The 27,460-nt window shown below is 38.3% G+C and overlaps 1 protein-coding gene across 2 annotated transcripts; it reads left to right on the forward strand.

The window, feature by feature from the left end:
• Positions 1 to 1,025: 1,025 nt before the first annotated feature.
• LOC149087018 (uncharacterized) lies at positions 1,026 to 27,460 on the forward strand. 2 transcript variants are annotated; one of them, XM_089231237.1, is made up of 19 exons: positions 1,026 to 1,385; positions 4,116 to 4,266; positions 4,431 to 4,625; positions 7,707 to 7,834; positions 7,927 to 8,056; positions 9,052 to 9,120; positions 9,899 to 10,002; positions 11,545 to 11,629; positions 13,353 to 13,520; positions 14,922 to 15,008; positions 15,116 to 15,210; positions 15,987 to 16,106; positions 16,381 to 16,441; positions 17,084 to 17,164; positions 19,231 to 19,295; positions 25,192 to 25,263; positions 26,284 to 26,386; positions 26,764 to 26,830; positions 26,955 to 27,460. In XM_089231237.1, exons 2-19 carry the CDS (start codon positions 4,213 to 4,215, stop codon positions 27,059 to 27,061), a joined length of 1,791 nt encoding a protein of 596 aa, XP_089087363.1. In that variant the 5' UTR covers positions 1,026 to 1,385; positions 4,116 to 4,212; the 3' UTR covers positions 27,062 to 27,460. The 2 variants fall into 2 exon arrangements, with proteins under 2 accessions (XP_089087363.1, XP_089087365.1); XM_089231239.1 differs by lacking the exon at positions 1,026 to 1,385 and adding an exon at positions 1,432 to 1,660 and having other exon boundaries at positions 26,955 to 27,195.

Consider the following 27,460-nt stretch of genomic DNA (forward strand, 5'->3'; position numbering starts at 1 on the left):
TACGCCAATGCAAATGATAGTAGAATATAGGAGGTAGTGGAAATACCCATCATCAGTGCTAATAGCTGATTAATATATAAGTATGACAAAAGTATTTCAATATTTAAAGATAGCCAGTTTTTTGAAATGCACTCAAGGCTAAATTTTGCCAATAGGTTGCCACAGTGCGTACCTCTGCTCTAAAATATCTGCATGCTAGGAAACCACAGTGAAAGGGCTGTCAGGTCTGGCAAACCAATTATCTACCCATTCCATTGTTCGCACAACTAGGTACTCTTCCAGCCTGGAAGTCAGGCATTTATCCTTCCTCGGGGTAATAATGAATTAGTGGTTAAGGGAAGGATTTAGCCCGGGACACCTGTTCTACCTGCAGCCCTCCCTCGTCCCTTCTTGGCTTGGCGGAAGGGAGGGGGGGGGGGTTTCTCACAAACCTTAGGCCAGAGGGCTCAATGCCTGAATGTTGGGGGGGCTCTTTGTCTTGGATTATTTTGTCAAGAAGTTAAAGTCAAAATGTAATCGAAGTATTTTTATTCCGCTTTGCAGCTCCCAGAATTTATCGGGCCAGTGCGGCCGCACCCTTCGCACCTGCTTCCAGTGATCTGGAATTTGCTCCGCGGGTAACTTTGGTGATTTGTACAACATGTACCGCTTATTTCATTTTTACAAAATTAGATTTGAGGTCGCGGGCCACATCAGATGACTCCGAGGACCGCATTTGCCCCCCCCCCCGGGGGAGGGGCATCGGTTGAGTATGTGTGACATACTGACTTCACTTTCAGATTCTACGAATTGTGAAACCGGAAAAACTAAATGAAAGCTTCTTTTTTCTCTCTGAAACACCCTCAAACGCTTCATGCGGAGCCAAAAAACTGTCAAATCCATTCGTTCAACATATTCACGGTGGGTGGACAGATTCGCAAGTCGATTTCGGCAGCGTTTCTACGTACTAAATAGAAAATGAAATGAACCCGAGACCTTTGAAGAACAAAGTGACTTTAACATACGCCCGCATCATATTGATATTCATGGAGATACATTTGGAGAAATGAACACATGTTTCAAGACTTACAGGCAGAAGGGCCATTCAGGCTATACATCATATAATATTAATGAGCATAAGAAAAAAAAACCTGTTCTCTTCAGCTATAAACCACGTGGTTCTAATAATGTACCATAATAACCAGAGAAATACGCGGTCTTATTTTGATGTTATAAGGGTTCTTTTTCTTAGTTGGCGTCACACGAATCAGGTGGTTAACATGTTGCTCTGGTAATAGCAAAAAAATATTATTTTCTCTTTTCTCCTCTTCACATTCATCGTATTTTAATCATCGAAACGGAAAGGATAACCGGCTTATCATCACCGTCGTCGTCGAACGGAAAAGGTAATCGGAAATGATATCGTATATCTGGTTATCATTATTTCTCTTTGAGAACTCTCTTTTAAGGTTTACTTTCATAATGCTTACGTAAATGCGATTTTTTTTTCTGGGTCAAATTCTATTAATTTTCTGTGACAAAGCAGTATTTTGTGATAATAATAGAGATAGTATTTTTTCCCCCCATCATAATATATTTATAAATATTGTAGTACGAAATGTGTGGTTTTTTTTTTTGTATTGTCAACTTTGACGAGGATTGACAAAAACTTACCGGTTCGGTATGTATGCATTTAAGAAATTCCTGTGTGTGTGTCGCATGTTTTGCCTTTTCGTTTTAATCTTACTAAGGTAATATTTTAAGTACATCACAGAGACAATTACACCGTTTATGGCCGATTACAAACTTGTTTTCCTTCCATAAATACAGTCAACCCCTCCCCGGTTTACGAACTTAATTCGTTCCTGAAGTCCGTCCGTAAACAGAAATAATTTTTCCCCATAGGAATCAATGTAAAATGAATAAATCCGTTCTTGGGACTCGGAAAATTTCTAGGACGAACTTTCACAACAGTTCCTTTGCATAATGGTTATCATCAAACCAACACTGAAAAAATTAACCATAATTTGAAAGAGATGAAATGCAAACGAGAGGGAAAAACGATGCTAGGGCAATGTCCGATTTCGTAAATATGTATCACCTATAATCTCAGTGTCAAAGCCCTCTTAATCACCGCTTGCAACACTATCTCGCCACAAAATATACCCCCAAGCCAAATTGATGGTTCTGTAAGAGACACTCACTGCCAAACTTTATAAATAAGAACTACGTAACTTCCAGAAGTTACTGACTGTCATTTCTATGTCAGATATTATTACAAAACATAGTGCGACCGGTGCAACTGCACCGGTCGCACTGCCCTAAGACCGCCCCTGCCCTGAGATGTTGACGGTAATGGAGCCCGTTATATGTCCAACTCCAGCTATCCTTTGTCAACTACTGACTCGCTTTTTTTTTTTTTGCAATGTGAACATTTGTGATGTGAGATAACAAAATTCTAAACTTCTATGTTTTAAAAATCTGATCATTGAGTAATTTCTCCAAAAAATAACGCTTTGGGATTTTTGAGACGCCTCTGCAGACCTCGAGGCCCTAGGCTGCAGCCTATCTAGCCTGCAGGGAAATCCGGCACTGGCTCCAGGTGAAAGATTATTAATTAATTTAGTGATGAATTATGAACAAAAATCACCCCGGAAGGTACATGCTATATGAAAACGTATCAAGATCACCCTTACCAGATGCGGGGACGTATTCGAAAAGAATTTCGGGGCCTCAAGAAAAAACCCCGATTTTATATATTTTGCATGAGCATCATAAAATTCCCATATTAATACATAATATACGGTAATGCTGAACAATTTTCCTTAGGGGTCCCCTATTTGATTCGGGCTCTCCTACAACTAGAAACAAAACTACATTTAGTAACCCTGGCGAACATCTGTTTTGTTCTTTCCTCCTATGATTTCGGGTAAACAAAGATTGAATTCGGATGTCCTGGATACCCGCCTTTCGTTGAAACAAACAAACAAACAAACAAAACTTATGATAGAACGTATAATTCGTACACCATCTGTATGTCATTTTAAGAACTTCACGTTAAAAATAAAAAAAATCCAGATCATCTCAGGATGACAGAGCACGCTACTATGCCATGCTTATCATCCCTGGATGATGGGAGCATACTGAGGGTTGAGGACGTATTCTGTTGTTCTGTTTGGTAGGTCGGCTCATAAGCATTTGGTCACCGCTGTACGGTGGAGTACGCATTGTCCAGACACGGATCCAGAGGGGGGATGATCGAAAATTTATCTCTCAAGATTTATTGATCTTGAGATAACGCAGTAGTCGGGACCGTAATACCAGAAACAAGAATGTACGCTATCACAAGGCAGGAAAGGGGGCAAGCGTGCATTTTGGCGCCCCCCCCCCCTCCCCCAGTAATTTTTCCCGGAACGGTGAAATAACGACAAAGAAATAATTTTTTGGCTTATAAACCATGTGGTTCCTGGTTGAACCAGAAATGTCTTTTGAAATAGATTTCTTAATGATATCGTTTCGTTATAGTTCCTCTTTACAGTGATGACTCATCAATCCGTGCTGTGCCGTGCATCAAGTTATCTAGTACAATTAAGAACGGTTGAATAATTCTACTCCAAAAAGCATGCAGGACGATTCCTTTAAAAGCGAGATGTATGGTCACACGCACATTTTGCTTGGTGAACTGTGTGTGGGTGAGTTCATATCAAAAAAAAAAAAAAACCAACAACAAAAACCATCAGAGGTTTATCCTAGGGTCCCCTAGGCTATAAGCCTCCCATCAGGGTCGTCTTTAGAGGTGGCACATGAGGCTTTGCACCCGGGCGGTAGATAAGCTTGAGCCGCCCATGCCACTATATATAGCATAGTTGGTACATCCACGAAGGAGAGGCGTATTTACAGGGGGTGCTGAGCGGGTTAGAACCCAGGGCGGCAAGTTCGAATGGGAGTCAAATCATAAATTTGTCTCTACCATGGAGTAGAAGACTATAAATCGGCTCTGTTTTTATGAATTGCTCTAACAGTAAAATTCGTCTCAGGATAACTCGTTCGTTGTATAGGCATAAATGGTGAACTGAATTAAACCTCTCTCTCTGAATAACCAGTCTTTGTCATTCCTTCATCTTATTCTATTCAAGGTATACTCGTAAATGGTAGCAGAGCAGGACACGTCGTCGTCAATACCAGTCAAGAACCTGAAACCATTCTGGTCCTAAAAGAGCGGAATTTCGCTACATGATGGTTCCCTCTCGGATTTTGATGGTTGCCATCGCTGTACTTTTCTCACAGGTACGCGTTAAATTTTGTTCGTAGTCATTCTTCCCCCCCCCCCCAACCGATAATTTTCCGACGATTCCGTAATTATTATGAAGTCATTTGGACCTGAAACAAAAAACTTATATCTAATCACACTCATAACTGAAAATGCGTGGAATTTTTTCTGTTTCTTCAAGGTTCACGGCAAGTCTACCGGCCTCGTAGAGGAATCGGTGTTGGTCCAACGCTCCAATTCCGAAGCCGAATCTCTGTTCGAAGAATATTGGCAATACACCTTGGAGAGCGATCCCGAGTACGCTACTTCCGTAGGCAAACACATCCACAATGACAAGCTCACCATCTGCGGTGTCACGTGTTTCGAGGAGAAAAAGGTGCGGCATAATTTTTCGTTTATTTAGTTATCACACGTGCGTTGGTGTAATAATACCTATACTATAGCTTACTTTTTAAATTGAATCCTACCATTCGTAACACCTGTGCCGATCTACTAATAGGTTCGTCATATTGAAATAATCGATCGTGACATCGTCACATTTGCCTTTTCACGTTGAGGGGATCGAAAGTAAAAAGAGATAATAACCAAATACTATATTTCAGAAGGACAGTCTGAAATTATGTCAATTATTTTTATATAGTATGCATTATTGAATATATTTGATTGTACTGTATATTTGACGCGCAAACACACATTTATTAACTGTACATATTTATTAATTGTTAAACACTTTACTACAGTAGTTCTGTAACTCAGGGGCATAGCCAGAAATTTCTTTCGGGGGGGGGACCAAAGTGATAGAACAATAGATTTGGCTATCTTTTTCATTTTTTTCGGTCATTTTCACACATTTCAGGGGGGGGGGGACTAGACCCCCCGAGTCACCCCCCCCTCTCCGCTACGCCCTTGCTGTAACTAGAACCATAGCAGGGATGCAAAATTTTTTTCAGTCAGCGGTCCAGAAATTTTAAAAAATAAAGAGTGGCGATAAGACCCGCATTTTTTTCTTTTACAAAATGTCCCGTTTTTTCTCTCATTTTCAAAGAGGCGCTCAATTGAATTTTTGAAAATCAAGTATTAAGATATTATTCTCATTACTTATATAAATTATATTACTTATAATTATGACTGTAGTTGTCGCAAAAATAGTTATAGTCACATGAATACATTCATCTCACATATTTATCAAAATGAGTTTTTTTTTCAGTGAACTGCATTTTGAGACTTGCAGTACCCATCATTTTCCGTGATTGCGCAATTTTTTGACGGTTTTAGCGATAGCTGGAAACTTTAGTTGCCTCTGATAATTTTTTCGGCTGTAAAATGGCACTCTACTTGATTTTGACAATTTCTAGGGAGTAACTGGCAACTTTACTTGTCTTTGACAATTTTTTTTGGTTGTACCAGTAATTGGCTGTTTTACTCCACTTTGCCAATTTGTTAGGCACTGTAACTTTACTTGCTCTTGATAATTTTTTAGACGATATCCCGTATTTTTATGGTAAATATGGTCAGCCCAGGTATTTATCGTGTGCGTATTTTAACTTCCTGTGTAACATCTTTTTTGTAAAATGCCAAAGAGTAAAATTAAAAAGTCAATATTCATGTGCATAGTATATTTTTCTACCAGAACATCTTACGCCTGCCGGATGAAACCCTTGGATAGCCGCATTTGGCCGGGGGACGGAGGTTGTGCACCCCTGAACTATAGTATTTGCTTCGGTTACTTCGGTTACTATCTGAACTTGATTCGCAATGGCTTTCGAAATGGGTCGTACAAACCTTCTTAAAGCCATGGATTCTTGAGCTATGGGTCACGACTGAAAACTATAACAGAATGGGCAGTACAAATCTACTTACAGCAAGGGATTGCTGAGCTATGAGTCACGATTCAAACTTGATTCTCAGGTGCATCCGAGATGCGTCGTACAAACCTTCTTAAAGCCAGGGATTCTAGAGCTTTCAAACCGAGCACAACTCAGGTCTATCGCCATCTATAGGCAATTTACTACCAGTAAAAATTCCATGTCAGAAGTGGATTCTTGAGCTATGGGTCACGATCGAAAATTGATTCGCAGTGGCATCCGAAATGGGTCGCAAAAACCCTCTTACAGCCGAGTATTCATGAGTTATGGGTCACGATCCGAACTTGATTCGCAAGACCTTACTAGATGAGTAATTCAAATCCGCTTACAGCCTGTTGTAAATGCACTTATTGCACTACTGATTTCACTCATTTCGAAAAACAAACATTTCCATGAATCGAGAAGCTGATCGTGTTGATTTTGGGTGGCGGCTGAGAAATGTTAAGAACCCCTGGGTGACTCCATACTTTTTGTCGCAGAGCATACTGGTGGGAGCCTTTCGAGAACCCTGCTTGAGAAATATGGCATTAGATAGTGAATTATACAGTTTTGAGGAAAAAAAGAGTTGTATAGTGTTTATAAATAACCTCAATATGCAATATGTGATTAAACAAAGTCTCATCGCAGAGAGCAACAGGCCTACAATAGCGAAATCTTCAATCATTACACTTCATTCATAGTTTGAACAATAGGAGGCAGATGGCAGCACTATATAACAAGCATTACACAGAAACAAGCTTCGCATTAGGCTCACAACACGGACACGCACATTCCAACATGTACCAATTCGTTATAAGTTCCGAAGAGGAATATGGACGAGGTGCATGTATGGTTTAGTTGTAGTATGTGATTAAATAGATCACACAACAATTTCTCTATCATTATACGTATTTTTTCTACCGTTTGAGAATTGAGGTAAAAAAAAAAAAAAGTGTCTCATAATAAATGGTTGATGGCTAGCCTGTCAAGTTTTTTCTGCCTGATATTTAGTTTAACCGTTTCGCTTACTGGCCACTGGCAAGAAATTCAGATGATCTCTATTTGACGAATCGGTGGTAAATATGGTAACCTTGTCCTAACCTAACCGAAAATTAGAAAAAGGAAAAAGAAGGAGAAATAAAAAAAAGTAGAAGAGAAAAACAAATGAAACAGCAAAACTGAGTAATAGATAAGAAGACAAGAGAGTAGGTACAAAGTAGATTTCTCTTTTCACCCCCAACTTACCTGTTCTCTTTCGCTCTTACATGTATATAGTAGAAAGATACGTCATATATGTGGGGGGGGGGGGAAAAATATCAGTATCAGGATATGGAAAAAAACGAAAAGAAAAAAAAACATAGGGTTATACGCGATAATGAGGAGAGGAAAGAAAACAGAGAGAACTTCTTTGTGTTTATTCCATTGGCGTTTGGACGCAATATTACGTCCTTGATCGTAAAGTCATTCTAAAAGTTCTTAAATTAAGTAGTAATCGGTCAGGTATTAGGAAGAAGGAGGAGGAGGAGAACTTGTTTCTAGTATTCTGTTTAGTTGCTGTGCATTTTCACCTTTTGTGAATATTTTTCTTACAATTTTTTATCATTGTTTCGTAGGTGAAGTTTCAGGATTTCTCGGACAAAGCCAAAAAGCTATTGCCTTCAACTACGGGGTCAGCTAGGGACAGCCTGCAGATCCTGATCATTCAACTCGGTTACCAAATCAATTTGATTGATGTCGGAAGGTAAAAAACACAAATCTTCACACAGTTCCAAGACAAATTTCAAGTTCGTGTCAATGCTTATAATTTGTTTTTCCTTTCCTTTTAATCTTCAGTCAGTTCCTGGCAGTGTCATTCCTTGAAGGCCCGCAGACCAACCTGCTGTTCTTGATAGACGAAGCCCCGACTAAGACTGTTAAAGACTGCGAGGACCTCATCGCGAGATACAACTCTTTTCCGCAGCAGGTAACGTGTACTATATGGAGAAATCTATGCTAAAACTCTATTTCATGGTAGATATAGTGGTTCTTCACCTTTTAACTATTACAGGGTGTCTACCAAATACCCAACGCGAAAAATTCGGTGACTTTTCCTTGACTTATTTGGTGACATTGACGATTTAACGCTCGTTATATGACATCATTGACCATTCAGCACTGGTTGTTTGGAACAGCTGTTTTCTGCCGTCAGGTCCTAGGTTCAAACTGGGCGAAGGATTTAGACAATAAGATATTTTATCTAACTAGCTTGACGCAACCACCGATAGATGGCGCCTTCATTTCTAACCAAATCTAACGGCAGTAAATTTCAGTATAGCGATATAGCCGGAGTTGGTGAAGAGTAGTGTTTGTTGTGACAGGTTGTTCCTATCACTCGCTGTGTCACTTTTTTTTTTCTTTCTTTTTGAAACGGAAACCGATTCTCATTCGCGCTTTGAAGGTCGGGAAACTAGAGAAAACCGTCTCACCGCTGTACGATCGCGGGCATTTATGAGGCTTTAGTGAGGAAAAGACCGATAAGAGGGAGGGGCATATGATTTCGGTAATAGAATTGAGCACGAGAACTCGTCGAGAAAAATTCGAAAATCAGTTCATAAAAAATAAAACTGTGGACCTTCATTCTTATTTCATTTTTTGGGGGGGGGGGGACGATGACTTTGTCCTCGACTTTCGTCACTTTTTTCGCATTTCGTGACTTCTCCCATGATGGTAGACACCTTGTATTAGGTTCCAACCTCAATATAACTTCAATTCGATTTCTCGCACCACCTTTTGAAATACTGGATTATGCTCGAAATACAATCACAATATGTCGTATCAATGAAAATTTTCCAGCTCTTGCGTTTGGGGGAGAGCCACTTTCAATTAAGAGAATATTTGTGTGTAAATTGTCTCACACACACATAATTTCATCCTTTATTACATTACAATCTACTTTTGCTTCTACAATTCCTTCCACAGGTAGCAGCAAAGATCGAGCTCATGAACGAAGGCATCAAAAGAGGCGTAACTCAACATGAGAGATCTCTGGTGAGAAAACAACTATTTCTTAACATGACGGGAACATTATTTTGTTATAAAGATATCGCTGTTTATTGAAACTTACAAAAGGCAATCGAAAATGTCTTAAAAGGTTGTGATATAAGTTTTAGTTCTACTTGCTCTCGAACCATGGCCAGCAGACCAAATGCGGCCCTTGGAGTCATCTTATGTGGTCCGCGACAAATAACTAAACCACTCAAATGACCTACGAAAGATTACCAAATCACTAATGTGGCCTGTGGCACATTTCCAGATCATTTAAGCTGCCAACGACAAAAATCCAGATCACTTAAGCGATCCTAACCAAATTTCCAAATCACTTAAGCGACCCGCGGAGAACACTCCCAGTTCACTTAAGTGGTTCGGTTCATTTGCAGATTACTTAAGTGTCCTGTGACACGTTTCCAGATCACTTAAGTGGCCCGCTACATCTTTATAGATTCACTTAATCGATTCTTAGCGCTTAAGTGATTGCCCGCGACACATTTCCAGACAACTCAAGCGGCCCGTGGCACATTTTCAGATATCTCAAGGGACCCCACACTCTCCAAAACGTTGAGCACCCTTGTTTTAGCTAATGCAGACAAGTACTGGGCAGGGAGCCCGGGTAACTGCCCCAGTCGTTCCTTCACAATAACGTCAATAAGACGAATCATTCCAATGATGGAACTATACTGTACTTATTATCAGCGTGATTGTCATAACAAAAATTCAATGGAAACCGATATGATTATACGAGTTCATTTATCATCAATTATCGTTTCAGAGAGATCTGGAGAAAACGTTCTTGAAATTCGACGTGTCCCCGGAGAGTTCCGCTTTCTACGAACCATTCAAGAAGATAGATGGCGTCGGTTCAGCCGAGGAAGTGTAAGTCCAACATAATAAATCACAAATAAGTCAATTGGAAAATAATGATAGAAATACACTCACATTATCAGGTATCATACAAATACAGGGTGGTCATAAAATAACTTTGCCGATATACGAGCCCCTAGCGGCCGCAGAAATCAACGAATGCAAATGAAATTCGAGGTGTGAATGTTTCTCAAAGTATGCGCTTGAGAATGAGAAAAGAAACCAAAACCAAGCTCTGGAGTCATTCAAGTATTCCGTCAGCATCGAGGGATTTGATTTATTCTTAAATTTTGCAATCTGGGGGCGTTAAGTTCTGTCTCTTTCCCCCATTTCTTGTAATTCAAAAAGTAGTCCTATTCACGCTGAAGGACCCAAAAAGTTATTTACTTAGTTAAAATTCGTGAGCTTGGATGAGATAACAATGACCTCACATTGTTTTTACATTGCTGCGTACAGAATACTATTTTGCAAAGGGGGTCCGTGGCTCACATCTTTCTTCTTTTTATTGGTACAGGGAGGGGGGGGGGTGGTATCGTGAACTTCATCTCACGGGTACAAATTATCCGTGGAATATAAAACGTAAAGCAGCCCTGGTTAAACCACTCCCAGAGGAAAGCACTGAGAGAAAAATTAAAAGAAAGAAGTCATCAAAAGAAATTGAGGAAGTCAAGAAATCATAAGAAATTGAGGAAATCAAGAAATCAAAAGAAATTGAGGAAGTCAAGAAATCAAAAGAAATTGAGGAAGTCAAGAAATCAAAAGAAATTGAGGAAGTCAAGAAATCAAAAGAAATTGAGGAAGTCAAGAAATCAAAAGAAATTGAGGAAGTCAAGAAATCAAAAGAAATTGAGGAAGTCAAGAAATCAAAAGAAATTGAGGAAGTCAAGAAATCAAAAGAAATTGAGGAAGTCAAGAAATCAAAAGAAATTGAGGAAGTCAAGAAATCAAAAGAAATTGAGGAAGTCAAGAAATCAAAAGAAAGGCTACTAATGCCTCTACTTCAGCGCCTCACGCCACTGTGCGTGCAATAAGGAAGGCAGGGTCGTGTCTCCATTGGTGTAGATCTTAGAGGAGAAATAGGGTTAATATATATAGAAATATTATATATTAAACCTATATATAATTGTCGAGGTGGGCCAACACCTTCTATAGCAGAAAGCCCCAGCGCGAAGTTTTGACGGCACTAAAGTCGTCCATTTCACCTGTAGCCATTATATATAGCAGTCCCACGTATGCGAAAGCTTTACCTTTTTTTTGCAGTATATCCAGTGACTATACGTGAAATTATAGCCACTATAGAATAAGGGCTGAGAATTATCTCTCCTTATCGAGTCACCTTACGTGATATGGGCGACTTCAGTGGCGTCACGAGCTTCGCACGGAGTCTTCCTGCTATAGATGGTGTTGGGTGAGTTCGACATTAGAAAAAACCAGTACTTCAGTGTGTTATAACAACCGCTTAATACAGTACATCTTTTCGATAATTATTCCATTTTCTCCTAAAAAAAAATCCTCGTTTTCTGTATTTTAATACTGTATTGTATTTTCTTCTAGGCAAAAGATACGGGAAGACGCTAAAAAAGCGATCACCGACAACATAATTCCCGGTTTCAAGAGTTTGGCGAACTACATCGAAACAGTGAGTCGATATTTTACGATACGGATACAAAAAATTCCAATTTATGGTTCTAAAATTTATCTAAATTATTGTTTGGATTCGGAGGAATTCCTCTTGGTCGAAATCCTAAAAAGCACCAGATGTAGCCTATCTAAACTGCATTAGGACTATACTTTCACATAAGAATGTACTGCGCACACTCACATTATAACACATTTTCCAAACATCGCTTTTGCCATCGGGAAAAAATGACAGATCGTAATGCTGAACGTTGGGTGAATAACTGTCACCTATATTCACGTAGCGCAAAACTATGTATAGTGCAGAGGTTCTTAACCTAATGGGCCACGCATGGCCCCCCACAAAGGGGGGGGGGCTGACAGGGCCCGGAACTGATCTCTGTCACTTTTTTTTTTCAAAGTTTTACACTTTTCTTGAGATAAAATAGCTGAAATGATTTATGCCCAAACCGCAGTACATATATCAAACGACCGTTAATCGAAGTACCGAGCATATTGCCATCTGCAAACGAAGAAATATTATCGAGATATTATAATCTATATATATACAGGGTGTCCTGTAAGTGCTGATGTGGCCTGCCTTCATCTCATCAACCGTCCTTCGCAGAGGTATAGTTTCAATTTGAAAAATGCTCAAAAGGCGTTCAAAAATTACCTTCTACCAGTTTTGAGAGTGAAAATACAGTATGTCAAAAAATAAAAACTATAAATATTTATACAGTCCCTCCTCGTACTCTAACTTACAGTTAAAAAGTTGTTGCCCTGTCTCTATTACTACTACACCAGACATGCACCTCGTCCATATTCCTCTGCGGAACTTCAAACGAATCGGTACATGTTGGAATGTGTGTGTGTATATATATAGTGAACCTTCCGTGAAGTTTGTTTCTGTGTAATGCTTGTTATGTATGTGTAGTGCTGCCATCTGCAATAAATTTGTTAAATTATGAGTTTTTTCTCAACTCAGAGTGAGTGAAGTGTAATGAATGAATAATTGTAACGTTCTGCGTAGGCCTGTCGTTCTCGGCGGCGAGACTTTTTAACGGAGAGATCGGCTCGCATTCGCTCCTTGAAAAGTTGGGTACAGCAGAAAACCAACTTCAGCCGCCCACCACGACAGTGGGGTTTGAACCCGGATCCTCGCGATGCGAGTCCGTCACTATGACCACTAGACCACCACAGCGGCCCTGTCTCTACTGAGGTCAACCAAAAAAAAAAAAAAAAAAGTTTCTAAGTGCAGTATTCACTGAGGTATTCCATTTCAAAATCAGAGAAAAGTTTGGACAGAATAGTATAAATGGGGGAAAAGGAGCATTGTGAGTCCGTTAGTTTTTGCTGTTATTTCGTAACTTTTCTCTGATTTTTTTGAATTCAAATACCTTAGCGAATATTGTACTTAGAAACATGGATTTTTTTTTGTTGGCATCAGGAAAGACAGGGCAACAATTCTAATCAGGACATGGCAACCATATAAAAATTAACATTTTTTTATTTTGTGACTCACTGTATTTTCACTCTCAAAACTGGTGCATGGTGATTTCTGAAAGCCTTTTGAGCATTTTTTAAACTGGAATCATACTTCTACGACGGACGGTTGATGAGACAAACTCCGCATTAGTACTTACAGGACACCCAGTGTAATTAGAATAGAGAACATGCAGTAAATATATATATAACTTTCTTATAAAAACAACTATAATATTTGACGATTTACATACTAACAGGTTTACAGGAAAAACACCAGAACATCTGAGGGTGCAAGCTCAATGACGAACGGAAATGAATTTTATGGGAAATTGCTGAATTTCCATGTAACGGCAGATGTCTCTTCGAAAGACATTCACGACATGGGACTACGCGAGGTAGCAAGGATCAAGACTGGAATGCAAGCTGTAAATACTTCCTCTTTAAAAAATATATATAAATTGAAATTGATACTTTTTTTTTTGTGATGCAATGCAAATTGGTGTATTTACTATTCTTATGAGAATGTTAAGGAAGTATATATTTTCATTTCTGTAATTATTTCCCCCCACAAGTAATTGTCAACCAGCTAACTCAACAAGCATTTTAATTATGTTCACGCCAACATTGCAGCAAAATTGTAAAACTTTCATGAAATTAGAAACGAAGAAAAATAAGGCAGAAACTAACATATACAAACACAGCATAGCGAAATATACCAAGACAGAAATACTGTATATTCCCAACAGACAAAAAAATCTAGATGCAAATTTTTAAAAAAAAAAATAGCTACAGACAAAAGAGGAAATACAATAATCCTTTAGAGGTACACAACCTCCGGCCAGTGCCGTCTTAACGCATGGGCCCACTCGGGAACCTTGAGAGAAGAGGGGGCCTCGCAAAAATGAGCTCTGGGTGAAAATTCTCAGAGTAAACATGTAAATTTGTCAGGGAGGGCCTCAGAAAAATCATTTGGCCCAGAGGCCCATGATGCTCTTAAGACGACCCTGCCTCCGGCCCGTGTAGAAAGGTTTTCCGGTAGAAAAGTATCTTGAATGTGAATCCATATACGCGTATCACCACAGAAATTGTCAAATGAAAGTAAAGTTGTCAATTTCAGCCGAAAAAATTGGCGAAGGTGAATTAAGTTGCCAACTGCAGCAAAAAAAAAAAAAAAAAAAAAAAAAAAAAAAAACTGCAGGAAACAACAAAAGTCGAAAATTGCAGAAAAAAAAAAAAATTCAAAAGCATGTAGCCTATAAAGTTGCCAATTGCAGCGAAAAAATTATCAAATGCTAAGAAAATTTGCTAATTACAGCCAAAAAATTGTCAAAAAAAAAGTAAAGTTGCCAACTATCGCTAAAATTGTTGAGATACCACATTATAACTGCCACAATGGAAATAAATCACTAAACCCTCTGTAAAAAATGCCGCACCTTTTCTCAACAATATTTTTTTTTCTGATTTTGTGCAGATGATAGTGCTTTCCCTTTCAACTCCGAGCACAAATATAAAACCGAGGAAGAGAAATACTTTGGCATTTTCTGTTATTTATACTGCAAGCGTAATCCTCATATACCCCAAAAAAAGGAGGGGAAAAAACAATCTCTCTCCTTCTATTGAAAACATTTTGAATATAAGTTGACTCCGCGTCCACTGGGTTGATCTGACTGGTTGAGCAAAGGATGGAAAACATGTTAACGAACAAACCTTGCCTTAGTGATAGCTGAGCTTGTTTTAGCCAAAATAAGAGATCTTTAAAGGTAGCGAAATATCTCTTCATTTTCGCGGAAAGGAGTAATGAAATATATTGTTTTTTAACGTTGCAGCTGATATCGTCTTTGAAACTGCGAATAACACCCTTGGAATTCAATGAAAGACTCCGAAACAACAAATCGCTGACGTTTGAAACGAAGGTAATGCTAGAAACCAATCTATCTTTCTGCCTCCAATAACAAAATGTAATTTTGGATACACTTACAGCGTTTTTTATCTTTTTTTTTTTTTGCTCTAATTTCAATAGGAAGAAGCCCTCTCAACGTATCGTGATGAGATCGAGAACAAAATCAGGCCGAAGCTTCCACAAATTTTCAAAAATATTCCGAAAGAAAAGCTTCAGTAAGCAATATCACTGTCGTAAAGATTAGTAATAAGACTCGTCAAGTGCACATACATGTTTTTTCCCCCACTAATAAGACTAGAATTTAACGAAGAAAAATTATTTCTGGGAGAATTTTTCAAGTCGTTTAGCCAAGTTGGCCTTTGTATGAATTGTTTCTTCAGGGTGGCGTAGAACTTTACCGCTGAAATGAGAGATGTGATGGTACACTTAAAGACAAAGAATTTATTCAATTAAACTTCAACATGAAATTTAAGTTAATGGCGCCAAAAAAAAGGAAAAAAAATTCTCCCCCCCCCCCCCGTCCCTTCCCACATAATAGCACCTCCAAAAGCGAAGAAGAGACAATTTTTCAACTTACGTGACAAAAGAATTCGATTTTTTTTATTCGAATTTAAACATGAAACTTAAGCCAATAGCACCAAAAAGGGAGGAAAAAATACTTAAAATAGCCCTTTGGGAGTAAGAGGAAAAAACTCACCTTCAGATATACACATAATAGTACCATCAAAAAGGAAGGAGGCGATTTTTCAACCTCTGTGATTGGAAGAAATTTCCCTGTGAATCCTCAAGACATGAACATGGTTGCCATATTTTGGCGACTTATGAAATGGGGAAATGAACATATCCCTTGAATAAGAGTATTGTGACCTTAGGTTCTATTGAAAACAAATTGTCTTTGTATTGTCAACCCTCTAATTTCAGCGGGAAGAGTTCTAGAACACGCCACATTACTATTAATTTAATTTAGAGTTATATTTTAACACATTAACAGGGTGAAAGAAGCACCGGATTTCATGGCTGGAGGCCCAAAAGCTTTCTATGTTCCAGGCTCAGGTGTCGGAGCCTCATCTACCGGTACATTCTATCTGGATGTTTCAACTTTGAAAGACCAGTAAGTGCAGAGAAAGTAATATAAATGAAATGTCACTAAGACCGGTATTACATTATAAAAGTTTGATAAAAGTCCTTTTATAAAACTTGAAAAATTCAGCCAATAAGGTCACCGGTTGCATTTTCTAGAATGTAGCCAATAACCTTATTGGTTAGATTTTTCAAGTTTTATAAAAGGGATTTTATCAAACTTTTATAATGTAATATCGGCCTTAGAGAGGAAAAAAAACATATTTTATGAAACTAAGTAAGAATCATATTTTTCTCATTTTCAGGAGAAAATATGATGTTGTGACACTTTCTCTACATGAAGGCATTCCCGGACACCACCTGCAAGTGAGTCAGTTTCCTTGAGTTGTTTACACATGGCTAGGCTGACCATATTTCTTCGAGAGAAATACGGGACATCGGGATTCCAAATACGGGACATCGCCAATTATCGCCAAAAATGACGCCAAAACCAACAAAGTTGCCAAATATTGTTGAAATTACGGAAAATCACAATGGCAGGAAATGATGCATTACTACAAATAGCAGTGGATTAAAATGTATTCCACGAAAAAAAAACGTTCACCATGGCTAATGTGGGACATTAATATTCTCATATATAGTTGTAATTATCATAAAATAATTTCTGAGTTGAAAAATAATGTAAATCTTTGACTTCAATAAAGAATAAAAATTCAAGTAGGCTTCGTGTAAAATACGGGAAAAACCGGGACACTTTTGCCAAAAAGTCGGGACGGCCAAAAAAACAGAAAATACCGGGACTGTCCCGGGAAATACGGGACGTATGGTCACCCTACACATGGCGATCATATTGAAACAATATCCGAACATTTTTATATTAAACAATTGTAATTGTGTAACAAATTAAACATTTTTATAATATTAAACATTTTTATAATATAATAAACAATTATTAACATTTTAAATATACAATTTTTTTCCCTCCATTTTCTCTTCTCTTTTCTTCAGATAGCATATTCGAAAGAACAATCAGACTTACCGAATTTCAGAAAGAATTTGCTTCCAGGTGCAAATAATGCTTTCGTGGAGGTAAGAAAAAACGTATTAACAAATTTAAAAACGGAAACAACTGTTACAATTACTTATTCCGCTGAGCTCCTTCTGCTTTAGGTGTTGGTACAACCCTGGTCGACCACCGTCATGGGCAATTTACTACTTCAAAGGGCAAATGGTCCAAGAAAAAATCCATGCATAAACCATAAAATCAAAAGATGTAACTAATCAGTAGGGCTCAGATTTTTATGTCTTTGCATATTCCGCTATTTTTACGTGATAGAGCCTATTTTCAAAAATTTAAGGCATATTTTGCATATTAAATAATTTTCGATACAAAGTAAAATTTTTCCTTTCTATTCCAATCCCGCTTCAGACTGGTTTTTCCGGTTCTCGCCTCTGACGAGAGCTTGCAGGGCTAGGACTTAATGCATTGAAAATGGAATCGTTGCTGATTGGTAAAAAATCCTGAAACTCAGGTTTTTCAACCAATCAGCAATGACATTGAATTGTTAGAGCATAAAAATACTAGCCCTTCAACGACACTGGTGTGTGGCTGTAAATATATTAATCATCTGAATCGGTTATGGTAACTCGTGGGAAAAATTGGTAAATGGGGGAATTTTTTAGAGTTTTTGTCAAATAAAAAGAATTATTTTTAATTTTGTGCTTTTCTGAAGCCTAGGTATTTTCACCTATAGATGGCAGCACATTAATTCTGAATTTGTGGAGAAAAATTTGTTTAAAAGGGAAATTTTGACTTGAGATGGGGATGTAAAGGGAAGAATTTTTGTTTATACCAATAAGTAATAGTTCAAAATAGTTTAGACAACATCAACACTTATTCTCATTATCATATTATTTTGCTAAAACTAATGTTATTTGACGTAATGAAAATGTTTTTAGGAAATATCTCGTTTTATAGGGCATATTTAGTTTTCTTTAAAGCATAAATGAATATTTTATAGAAGTTTTTAGAGCACAAAATCCTAGCCCAACTAATTGTCCAACTAACAATCCTAGCCTAACTTTTACAGTGGAATCCCGGTTTTATTCAGGAAATAACATATTATGGCACAAAGACTAATCCAAGTCTTCAAGAAAATTTAAGGCATGTAACTTCCTTTTTAGAACATTTGTATAAAAACTACCTGCACATGCTAGTTTAATTGGTATTAAATAATTAATAAATTAACGTATCGATTCATCTGTACAGAAATTATATGCTTAAATATCCATTATATTTTTGCTTTACAAAATTTTTATTCAAAAATACGCATTTTTAATTTTAGTTCTTGATTTGCCGGTTATACTCAGCCGCGGGTTGTTTATGAATTTTTCCGTACCAAAAAAAAAAAAAGTGGGGTATTTTTATCCTCTATGTATATATACAGAACACAATAATAGCGTACCACGCGAAATGTTACAGAAAACGTGAAACGCGATACTCGCGTTGACCGCGGCTGTTTGTGTTGTTGGAGGGTTAATGAAACCAAAAATCCTCAGACTAAAAGTGATTATAATAAGCGGCGAGAACTGTATACCAAAATTCACATGATGAAATTCGAATGAAAATTCGTCGAGATACCGGCAGTCAAAATTCTTAATTTTTAACCCTGTTCGATGTCTTCAAATTGTTTAAGACTTCAGCACGTACAAAAGTGGCAAAAATCAACATTTCAATCACCGCTATCCCAGCGAATTTTCATTCAAATACAGTTCAATCTCGCTTTTTCAGTGATCTCAACACTGTGTGAACACCTAATTAACTAACTTCAATACCTCAACAAATTTGGATATAGTGAACCTTGAGTTATAGTGAACTTTTTATTGGTGCAGACGGTTCACTATAACGGGGTTCGACTGTACTACAAAGAGTAGGTGCAAATTTTAATTCATTTTTATTTTTTGATTCGGGCACCATTAAAAAGAATCGGGAGTAATTTTTATTCTTTTTGACCACAACTCGTTTTATGCAAAAAAAAATTTTAATTTTATACATAACATTTAGAGAGAAAAATCACTCATTCAATGTTTTCTCATCCCTCTAAAATATTCTATTTTGTGAGCAATATAAGAAGATCCAATTTTGTTTCTTTCAGGGATGGGCTTTATACAGCGAGTTCCTCGGTAACGAATTGGGATTATATGAGGATCCTTACATGCTGTAAGTATGCAGGGCTCAGCACGGATCATGGCCTCAAAACTAGTGAAAATAGTGACCAAAATATTTAAAAAAGTGACCAAATAGTGACCAAAATGTTTAAAAAGTGACCCAATAGTGACCAAAATAATTTTAGAAAGAGACCAAATGGACAATGAATTTTGATTATTACCAAATTGAATGAATTGAAATTGAATTTAGTTTTCACTCAACTTTGTATTTCAATGGAGCTCATCGAAATTGCTTTTTTTACATATAGTAGTGTGAAATAAATCAAACTCGAATGCATTCTGCTAACCAGAAAAGTTTTGAATAACTTATCAAATTTATCAACAACTATGTGTGAGAGAGTAACATTACATCCTTTCTAAGTAACAGTAGCAATGCCTTCCCCCCCCCCATAGGGGCCGGTCAAGTACTACGTCATCATAGATGGGGGGGGAGGGGGTTTCCGATTTGCTGACTTTTGATGACAAGGGGGGAGGTTGAATAACGCTTACGTCATCAACCACCCTTTATGAAAATATGAGTTAGGATTCAGGGGGGCAGAGCTGATGACGAAATTTTGCTGACAGGGGAGGGGTGGTGGTCAAAAATGGCTAAAAATTTGCTTATATAATACTTGAATGGCCCATATTGCTATCCACAACCCATCTTAAAATCAATTTAAGCAGGAAAAACTTCAAAACGGGAAAAAATTTTCACATTCAAAGAAGGGAAAAAAAATGAAATAACACAAAATTTGATGAGAGAATTTGTCCCTTCTACATCCTAGTGAATTTTTCATTATGTTATGCTATGAATGACAGTATACGAAATGTACTCAAACTTTTTTTAACTAGTACAAATTGATTTACATAATGAGGTTTGTATAATATCTTCCAACAAATTTTAAGAAATTTACTATAATGATTGATTTAAAAAAAAACTAAAATTACATTTTTAACAATATTATTTTAAATTATTAAATTAAAATATTACTTAAACTACTGAATTAAATAAATCATTTAAATTATTAAATTAACTAAATTATTTTAATTGTTAGGGGCCGTTCAAGTATTACGTCATCATCGATGGAGGGGGGAGGGGGTTCTGACTTGCTGACTTTTGATGACAAGGGGGGAGGGGGGATTTCGATAATGCTTACGTCATCAACCACCCTTTATGAAAATACGAGTTAGGATTCAGAGGGGCAGAGCTGATGACGAAATTTTGCTGACAATAGGGGGGAGGGAGGGGGGTCAAAAATGGCTAAAAATTTGCTTACGTAATGCTTGAACGGCCCCTTATACGTTGAGGGAGGGCAATCCATCCTCCCCCCAACGTCAATGGCAGAGCCTACTGATGTATACATGATGTATATCAATTGTCATCTGCCGCACCTCTAAGACCTTCAAGTCTATCTGCACCTATGGCTGGACTGGGAAGGGTGGGTGGGTCTACTCTTTTACAGGCGGAGGAGGCTCCAAAATAATACTGCCCTTGGGTGAGGGAGAAAACAAATCAGTTTTGAAATTGTTTGGTTTTTGAGAGAAAAATTTGTAAATATATATTTTCCTTTTTTTTTTACACACAACATACACCCCTGCAAAAAAAACATTTACTACTTTACCCAGAAACAATATAATTTTGCCCCCCCCCCCCGTAATTTTTAACAGAAAAAGACTCCGCGGTCTTCCCCGGTAAATTTCCCATGAACCTTGTAAGCACCAACGTGGCGACTTTTTTCCGCGCCAACCAATCGCCGTTTTGCGGCGGTCAATTCAAGATGGCTGACAAAGGGAACATAAAATTACAAAAAAATATATAATTTATAACATGAATCAACCAAATATGCGGCAATATGCGAAAATCGATAGAAATATATCGGGAAATACGGAAAATTAGGATAAAATGAACACAAAAATCGAATCAACGACATACGAATTTTATAAATGCGGTTGATAGAGTTTATGGATGCTGCTGTCAGGGCTACCTATTTTAGCGCGAATAAAGTCGCCACGTTAGCTCGGACTCCTCCCGTAATTTTCAAAGAACAAAAACAGTGAATTCGCCCCCACCCGGGGCACTCGATTTACCATGGCCGTAATACGATATTTTTTCTGGAGGGGAAATGTAATTTTACTGCCCCTCGACTGTCAAAATTCGATAATTTTGCAAAGGAATTTATTTCCTTTTCTTAAATATACCATTCCATCAAAAATTCCATTCGAGGCATTGTTCCCCCCCCCCCCAGTTTTGGATTTGATCACGGTATGTAGCAACCCGGGCCGCAAGTACGTACGAAAATTTACTATCGCCCGGGGCCGGTATCCATTTTTAATAACGGAAAAAAGAGTAAACTCGGCACCCTTCCTCGTTCAACACCCGTGGAACCAGACCCCGCCCTCTCATATTGCGGTCATAACAGCGATTCGAGACAAAAACGTTGTAATAACTTCCGAGGTCTGAAAAGGGGATTTTTTTACACAACACCGAGAATGGAGCGCAATATGTCGATATTAAGTCAACAATCAGCATCGTGAAGATGCTCTAAATTAAGTTACGACCAGAAGCGGATAAAGGTCAGTTGATGACGGCCCCGGGCTTAAAAAAAAATTAATATTACGCCCCTTAAATTAGGAAAAAAGTATAAAGTAAGGGCCAAAGGCGCGGTCAGTGTGCCCACAGTTAAATCCGCCTCTATGTACGGTTCGCATGCACGTTAACTGAGTTTTCATCAGCCTGATGACCAATTTTCATCTGATTTGGTTAAACTAAACGTTGAATCCGAAGGTTTTTAACAACTGGCTGTTGCGAAGATATATTTTGGAAAGAGAGAAAATTCAACTGCCCCTGCGGGGGATCGAACCCACGTCCTTTCACTTTCCGGGTGAACGCACTAGACTACAGAGGCAACGAATCTTTCCTTGGAGCTCGTGTACACTGAAAAGGACCGTACATTGTCGGCCAGACCAGACTCAGGCCAAGCTCACAACTGCTGACGTTGCCATCAGATGGCGACTTATGGAAGGATGACGTCACTCTCCGCTACCACACGAAGGTTTTTAACAACTGGCTGTTGTGAAGATATATTTTGGAAAGAGAAAATTCAACCGGAAAGTGAAAGGACGTGGGTTCGATTCCTAGCAGGGGCAGTTGAATTTTCTCTCTTTCCAAAATATATCTTCGCAACAGCCAGTTGTTAAAAACCTTCGTATGGTAGCAGAGAGCGACGTCATCCTTCCATAGACGTTGAATTGCAGGATTCTGTGATCTTTTCATAAATAGTTCTCCTTTTGATCATATCTGGGGCTACGGTTTCTTGCTGAGATTTAAATCCAGTTAGAAAAATAGTACGAATTTTATTTCTAGATAGATCGCGATTTTCAGTCGGATGATATTTTTTTTATTGTAAGTAAATTCAAAATACTTGCGAGCTTCTTTAACGTTGGCCAGCTACAAGAGTATTCTCCAAAGCGTACTAATAATACGCTTAATACGTATTAATAGTACGCATCTTTAATATGCGCGCTTTGGTATTCTCCCGCTGCGCGTAAGTCAGTTTCTGCATGGGCTCTCTTTATAAACTCGCTCAATGTAAATGAGCCTTTAAATCGTCATTTCAAATATTAAAAAAAATTAATGAAAGTAACGATAGAACAAACAACAAATGTAACTTGCTCGATGCTCCAAGAAAGGAATTCGGCCCTTAGGGCTAAAACTTTTTAAAACAAATAAAATAAAGGATCAATTTTAAAATAAGATGAAAATGAAAGAACGAGTGGGGAAATAAGAAAGAATGGTAGTAGAGGAGGGGAAAAAATTCTTTGTTGTAAATACGCCTTTTACGCTATTTTTTTCCGACCGGCTTTTCCATAAAATGACGACTCTTAACTATAAGGAGCTTTCTTTCCAAGCGCCTTGAAATCAAGTTATGCTGACGTCACACGGTATGCTCCTGGGAAGATTAAGACGCCTTCATATATATATATAGGGGTTCCTTGTACGATCGTAGTTCAATGAAGGGAGGGAGGAAATTAGCGACCTTGAACCGGTCAAGTTCCTCCTTGAAGAAAAGAAAAACACTGACAGCCGAAAAGCGCGCGAGACCGAGGTTTTTTTGCTAAAAAAAGTGGAAAAAGTGACCTGGGCCCGAAAATAGGTAATAAAAGTGACCAGCTTCTAAAAAAGTGACTTTTAGGGAAAAAAGTGACCCGTGCCGAGCCCTGAGTATGGCATCAAATTTTTGTTATGCTTTGTCTCTCAAAGCCAATTATTCAAAGACATTTTTTTAAAGCCAAATCGCAAAACTTCTCTACTGCGGATACCGGCGGGACAAAAAAAATTCATCCGTAAAAAAAAAAACGGGTGACCATTAATCAGGGGTTTGAAATGCATACATTATACAAGGGGAAATTATTATTCGGTCGTAAGAGAGGGGTTGTCTGTTAAGAGGGTTTTTACTAAAGCTACATAAGATAGCATGTCCCCCGCATGGGCGGAGATACGGGGGGGGGGGGGCATTGTCCCCCCAGCGTCAAAGGTGGAGTCGACTGATCTAATGTATATATGAGCTGACATCATCGTGCCCCCCCCCCCCCCAGACTTCCAAGTCAATCTCCGCCTAGGGTCCCCCGACTGATTGATCATCGCCAAGCCGAAACCGCTGAAGCTATAAATATGAAATTCAGTCAGTATTTTTTATTCTGTAATGCAGAGACTCACTAAGGAGGAATTTTTCAAAATTTAACGCCCAAGGGGGGCACGAGTGGTTCAAATATTATATGGGGGGGGGGGGAAGAGGGGATAATCACCGAATAGTTACCAAATCAACCGCAAGTCACGTGATCTCTAAATGTGCCGCGAATTACTTAAATCCCAACCTGTGGTCTGCGGTGCATTGGCCTTCATTACAAGGGGTCCGTCATATCAAAGTGTCGGAAAACCATAGACGTAAGTGATCTAAAAATGTGCCGCGGGTAACATAAGTGATGTGGAATTGCAACGATGGCCGCTCAAATAATACGAAACCTCTGCCGTGGGTACCTTAAGCGATCTGTAAATGTGAATCTATAAATGCCGCCAGCTGCTTAAGTAATGTGGGAACTGCACCACGGCCGCTTAAGTGCTCTATAACGGTGTCGCAGTTTATTCAAGTGTAATACTTAAATATGCCGCGGGTAACTTGAGTGATGTGGGAATGCACAGCGGGCCGCTTAAATGATCTGCAAATGTTCTGCTTAAGCCGGGTTTTCCTAGGAGCAGGTTTCTGCAGCGCGTGCAGCGTGAAAACGCTGATTGGTAAAAAAAAATCTGAATTTCAAATTTTTAACCAATCAGCGTTTTCACGCTGCACACGACGCAGAAATTCTACTCCTAGGACAACCCAGCTTTAGTTCATATTTACAAAATTATAGGTCCTGTGGGCTATGGGTTGAGCATGTATGATTTAGACTCCCTTGTTCTTCAGGAATGCGCTTAAAGCACGACGGGAAGATTGCATAGCTGTGAAAAACAGGGGAATCGAGATCAATCAAAAAAATAATTATTACAGTGAAACAACGCTACACCAATACTCGATATAACGATAAATAGCTCCACAACGATATTTTTGTCTATGATATTCAAGTCTTTAGAAATTCCTACACTCTAATGTTAAAGTGCTGCCTCTCGAAACAACGATAATCCCTCTACAACGATTTTTTTCTTGATCCAAAGAGTACCGTCATATCGGGATTTCATAGTATTTATTGAAGATTTTAGTGATAGATAATCACATTAGCTTTGAAAAAAGTCTATTGACGAAGCATTTCGCCGAGAATTTAATTTGCAGATGGATTCCATATTTTATATATACACCCAACCAATATTTTATCCAGGAAAATGCATTGATTAAAATTCTTGCTACTCTATCTAGGTACGGCCATCTTTCGGAGGAAATATTCAGAGCCTGCAGGTTGGTTGTAGACACTGGAATACACGCTTTTGGGTAAGCTATTTGATTCGTAAATACACATGAATTATTGCGAATTGCATAAACTAACGCAAAAAAGTAGTTGGAGTCTGAGCCTAGGGTGCTCGAGCACTTTCAGTACTTTGTAGCGCTGCCGTGAAGTCGTCTTTGCCTCGCGCTGCACTCTCATTGCGAGGATACTGGTTCGAAACCCCACCATCGCCGCAGTGATGGTCGGATGAAGTTGGTTTTCTGTGGTTCCCAACTTCGAGGAGGGAATGCGAGCCCGTTAAAAAGTCTCGCCACAGAAAGCAACAGGCCTACAGCGGTACAATCAGTCAAGCATTAAAATTCATTCACAGTTTGAGAAATTGATGGTAGATGGCAGCGCTATACGAGCATTGCACAGAAACGAACTTCGTTACGTTCACAGCACACACACATTTTCCAGCATGACCCATTCTCCCCCCCCCCCCCGCCTTGAATTTGGAGAAAACCGCAGAAAACTAACTTCAGCAAACCATCACTTAGCTACATAGTGGTGGTCGGCTGAACTTTGTTTTATGCGGTTTTCCAAATTCAAGGTGTGAATGAAAACCAGTCCCCCATTCGAAAGTGTCTTTGGGGATAGCAGGCAAACCTTTAACACGATACTAACATAACATGAAAATTCAAGAATTTACCATCTTCGTTCAAAACATGGAAGATAGACAGTAGCATTAGCATAACATGAAACAATCAATTAGCTCCACTCCTACATGGGCCCAGGAGCTTAGAGTGTAAGGGAAGCTTTGTGATAATGCAATGTTTTTGAAGAATATGTATGTAAATTGGTTGCAGTTTGATTCTAGCCAAAAAATTAGCTGTATGAATTTTTTATTCCTGTTTCATACACATCATAATATTCACACATATCGCCCCCTTTCATTTGTGAACAATCGTAAAATTTGCAATTTGAAATAACAAGGTCATGATTTGTTAAAGAAAGTGAATTAAGATTACTGAAATTTGTATTTACAATTGCGCTTATTGATGTAATGACTGATTTTTTGGTAGTTGGACTCGACAACAGGCAATTGACTATATGGCTAAAAACTCAGCTTCAACTGTTGGCAACATAGAGAAAGAAGTGGATAGGTACATCACTTGGCCTGGACAGGTAAATTTTAGCTTTTGCTGTTGTAATGTATTTCAATAAAGAATGAAGTGTATCCTTCAGGGCTTGACAAATCAAAAATTTACACAAAAGCCAAGCATGTTTTTTTTTGCAGAAGAAAAAAAATGGTCCTAAATAATTTTTCTCCTGACTTTTCTGGAACTTGATAACTCTTTAGCATGTTAAAAGGAATACTGCAACGAAATCAGAAAACTTCAGAAAGAAGTGCGTCATCCTTAGACAATCACGTATAGGCACCAATACTGATTTCCGAGTTGCCATGGCCACCTGGGATTTATCAAGCCCTGGCATACTGAATACTTGATAATTTAGATTTTTGCCCTTGATATTTTTCTCCCATGTTTTCATAACCTACACAGGCATGCTCATATAAGTACGGGGAAGTCAAGTTCAAGCAGTTCAGACAACAAGCTCAAAATGCTATGGGTAAGTAAAGCCCTTGATACTTTTCATGTGTACATTCATTTCGGTCAGAATGTCCTTCTGGTCGTTGACATAATCTGATACATTGTGATTCTTTATATTAAATAACTGAATATATAATTTTCAGGTACCAAGTTTGATATTCGTGAGTTCCATGACCTGATACTGAGGAACAGTGGCCCAATGTCATTTGTTGGACAAAAAGTGAAACAGTACATAGCAACTGCTGCGTAAAAACAGATAAGAAGATTGACATGAACACTTTAAAATAAATTCAAACATGGAAAGAATTTATCATGGCTATTTGACATTTATAGTATGAAATTAAAAACTTTCATATCGATCCATTAAAAAAATATATCCTTATACACAGCAGCACATAATAATAATACAACAGCACATTTATAACATTTATCAATTATGAATATTTCTGCTTGAAATTTTAAAACTGGATTATCGAAGACTTCATTTAAGAAAAAATAACTGCAAATTTCATGATTTGCATGTCAGCATTAATTTTTATTAATATTAGCAGTTGTAGCAATTCGTCCAAGAATTGAATGAATGCCAAAATTCAGAGCGGGAATCAGAGGGAGGGAGCAATTTCCCCAGCAGCAAATTCTCAGGGGGGGG

This window comes from Pholcus phalangioides, unplaced genomic scaffold, assembly GCF_987345545.1.
Source record: "Pholcus phalangioides strain wild (caught in Gottingen) unplaced genomic scaffold, Ppha-v1.0 ptg000004l_1, whole genome shotgun sequence".
NCBI classification, from domain to species: Eukaryota; Metazoa; Arthropoda; class Arachnida; order Araneae; family Pholcidae; genus Pholcus; species Pholcus phalangioides.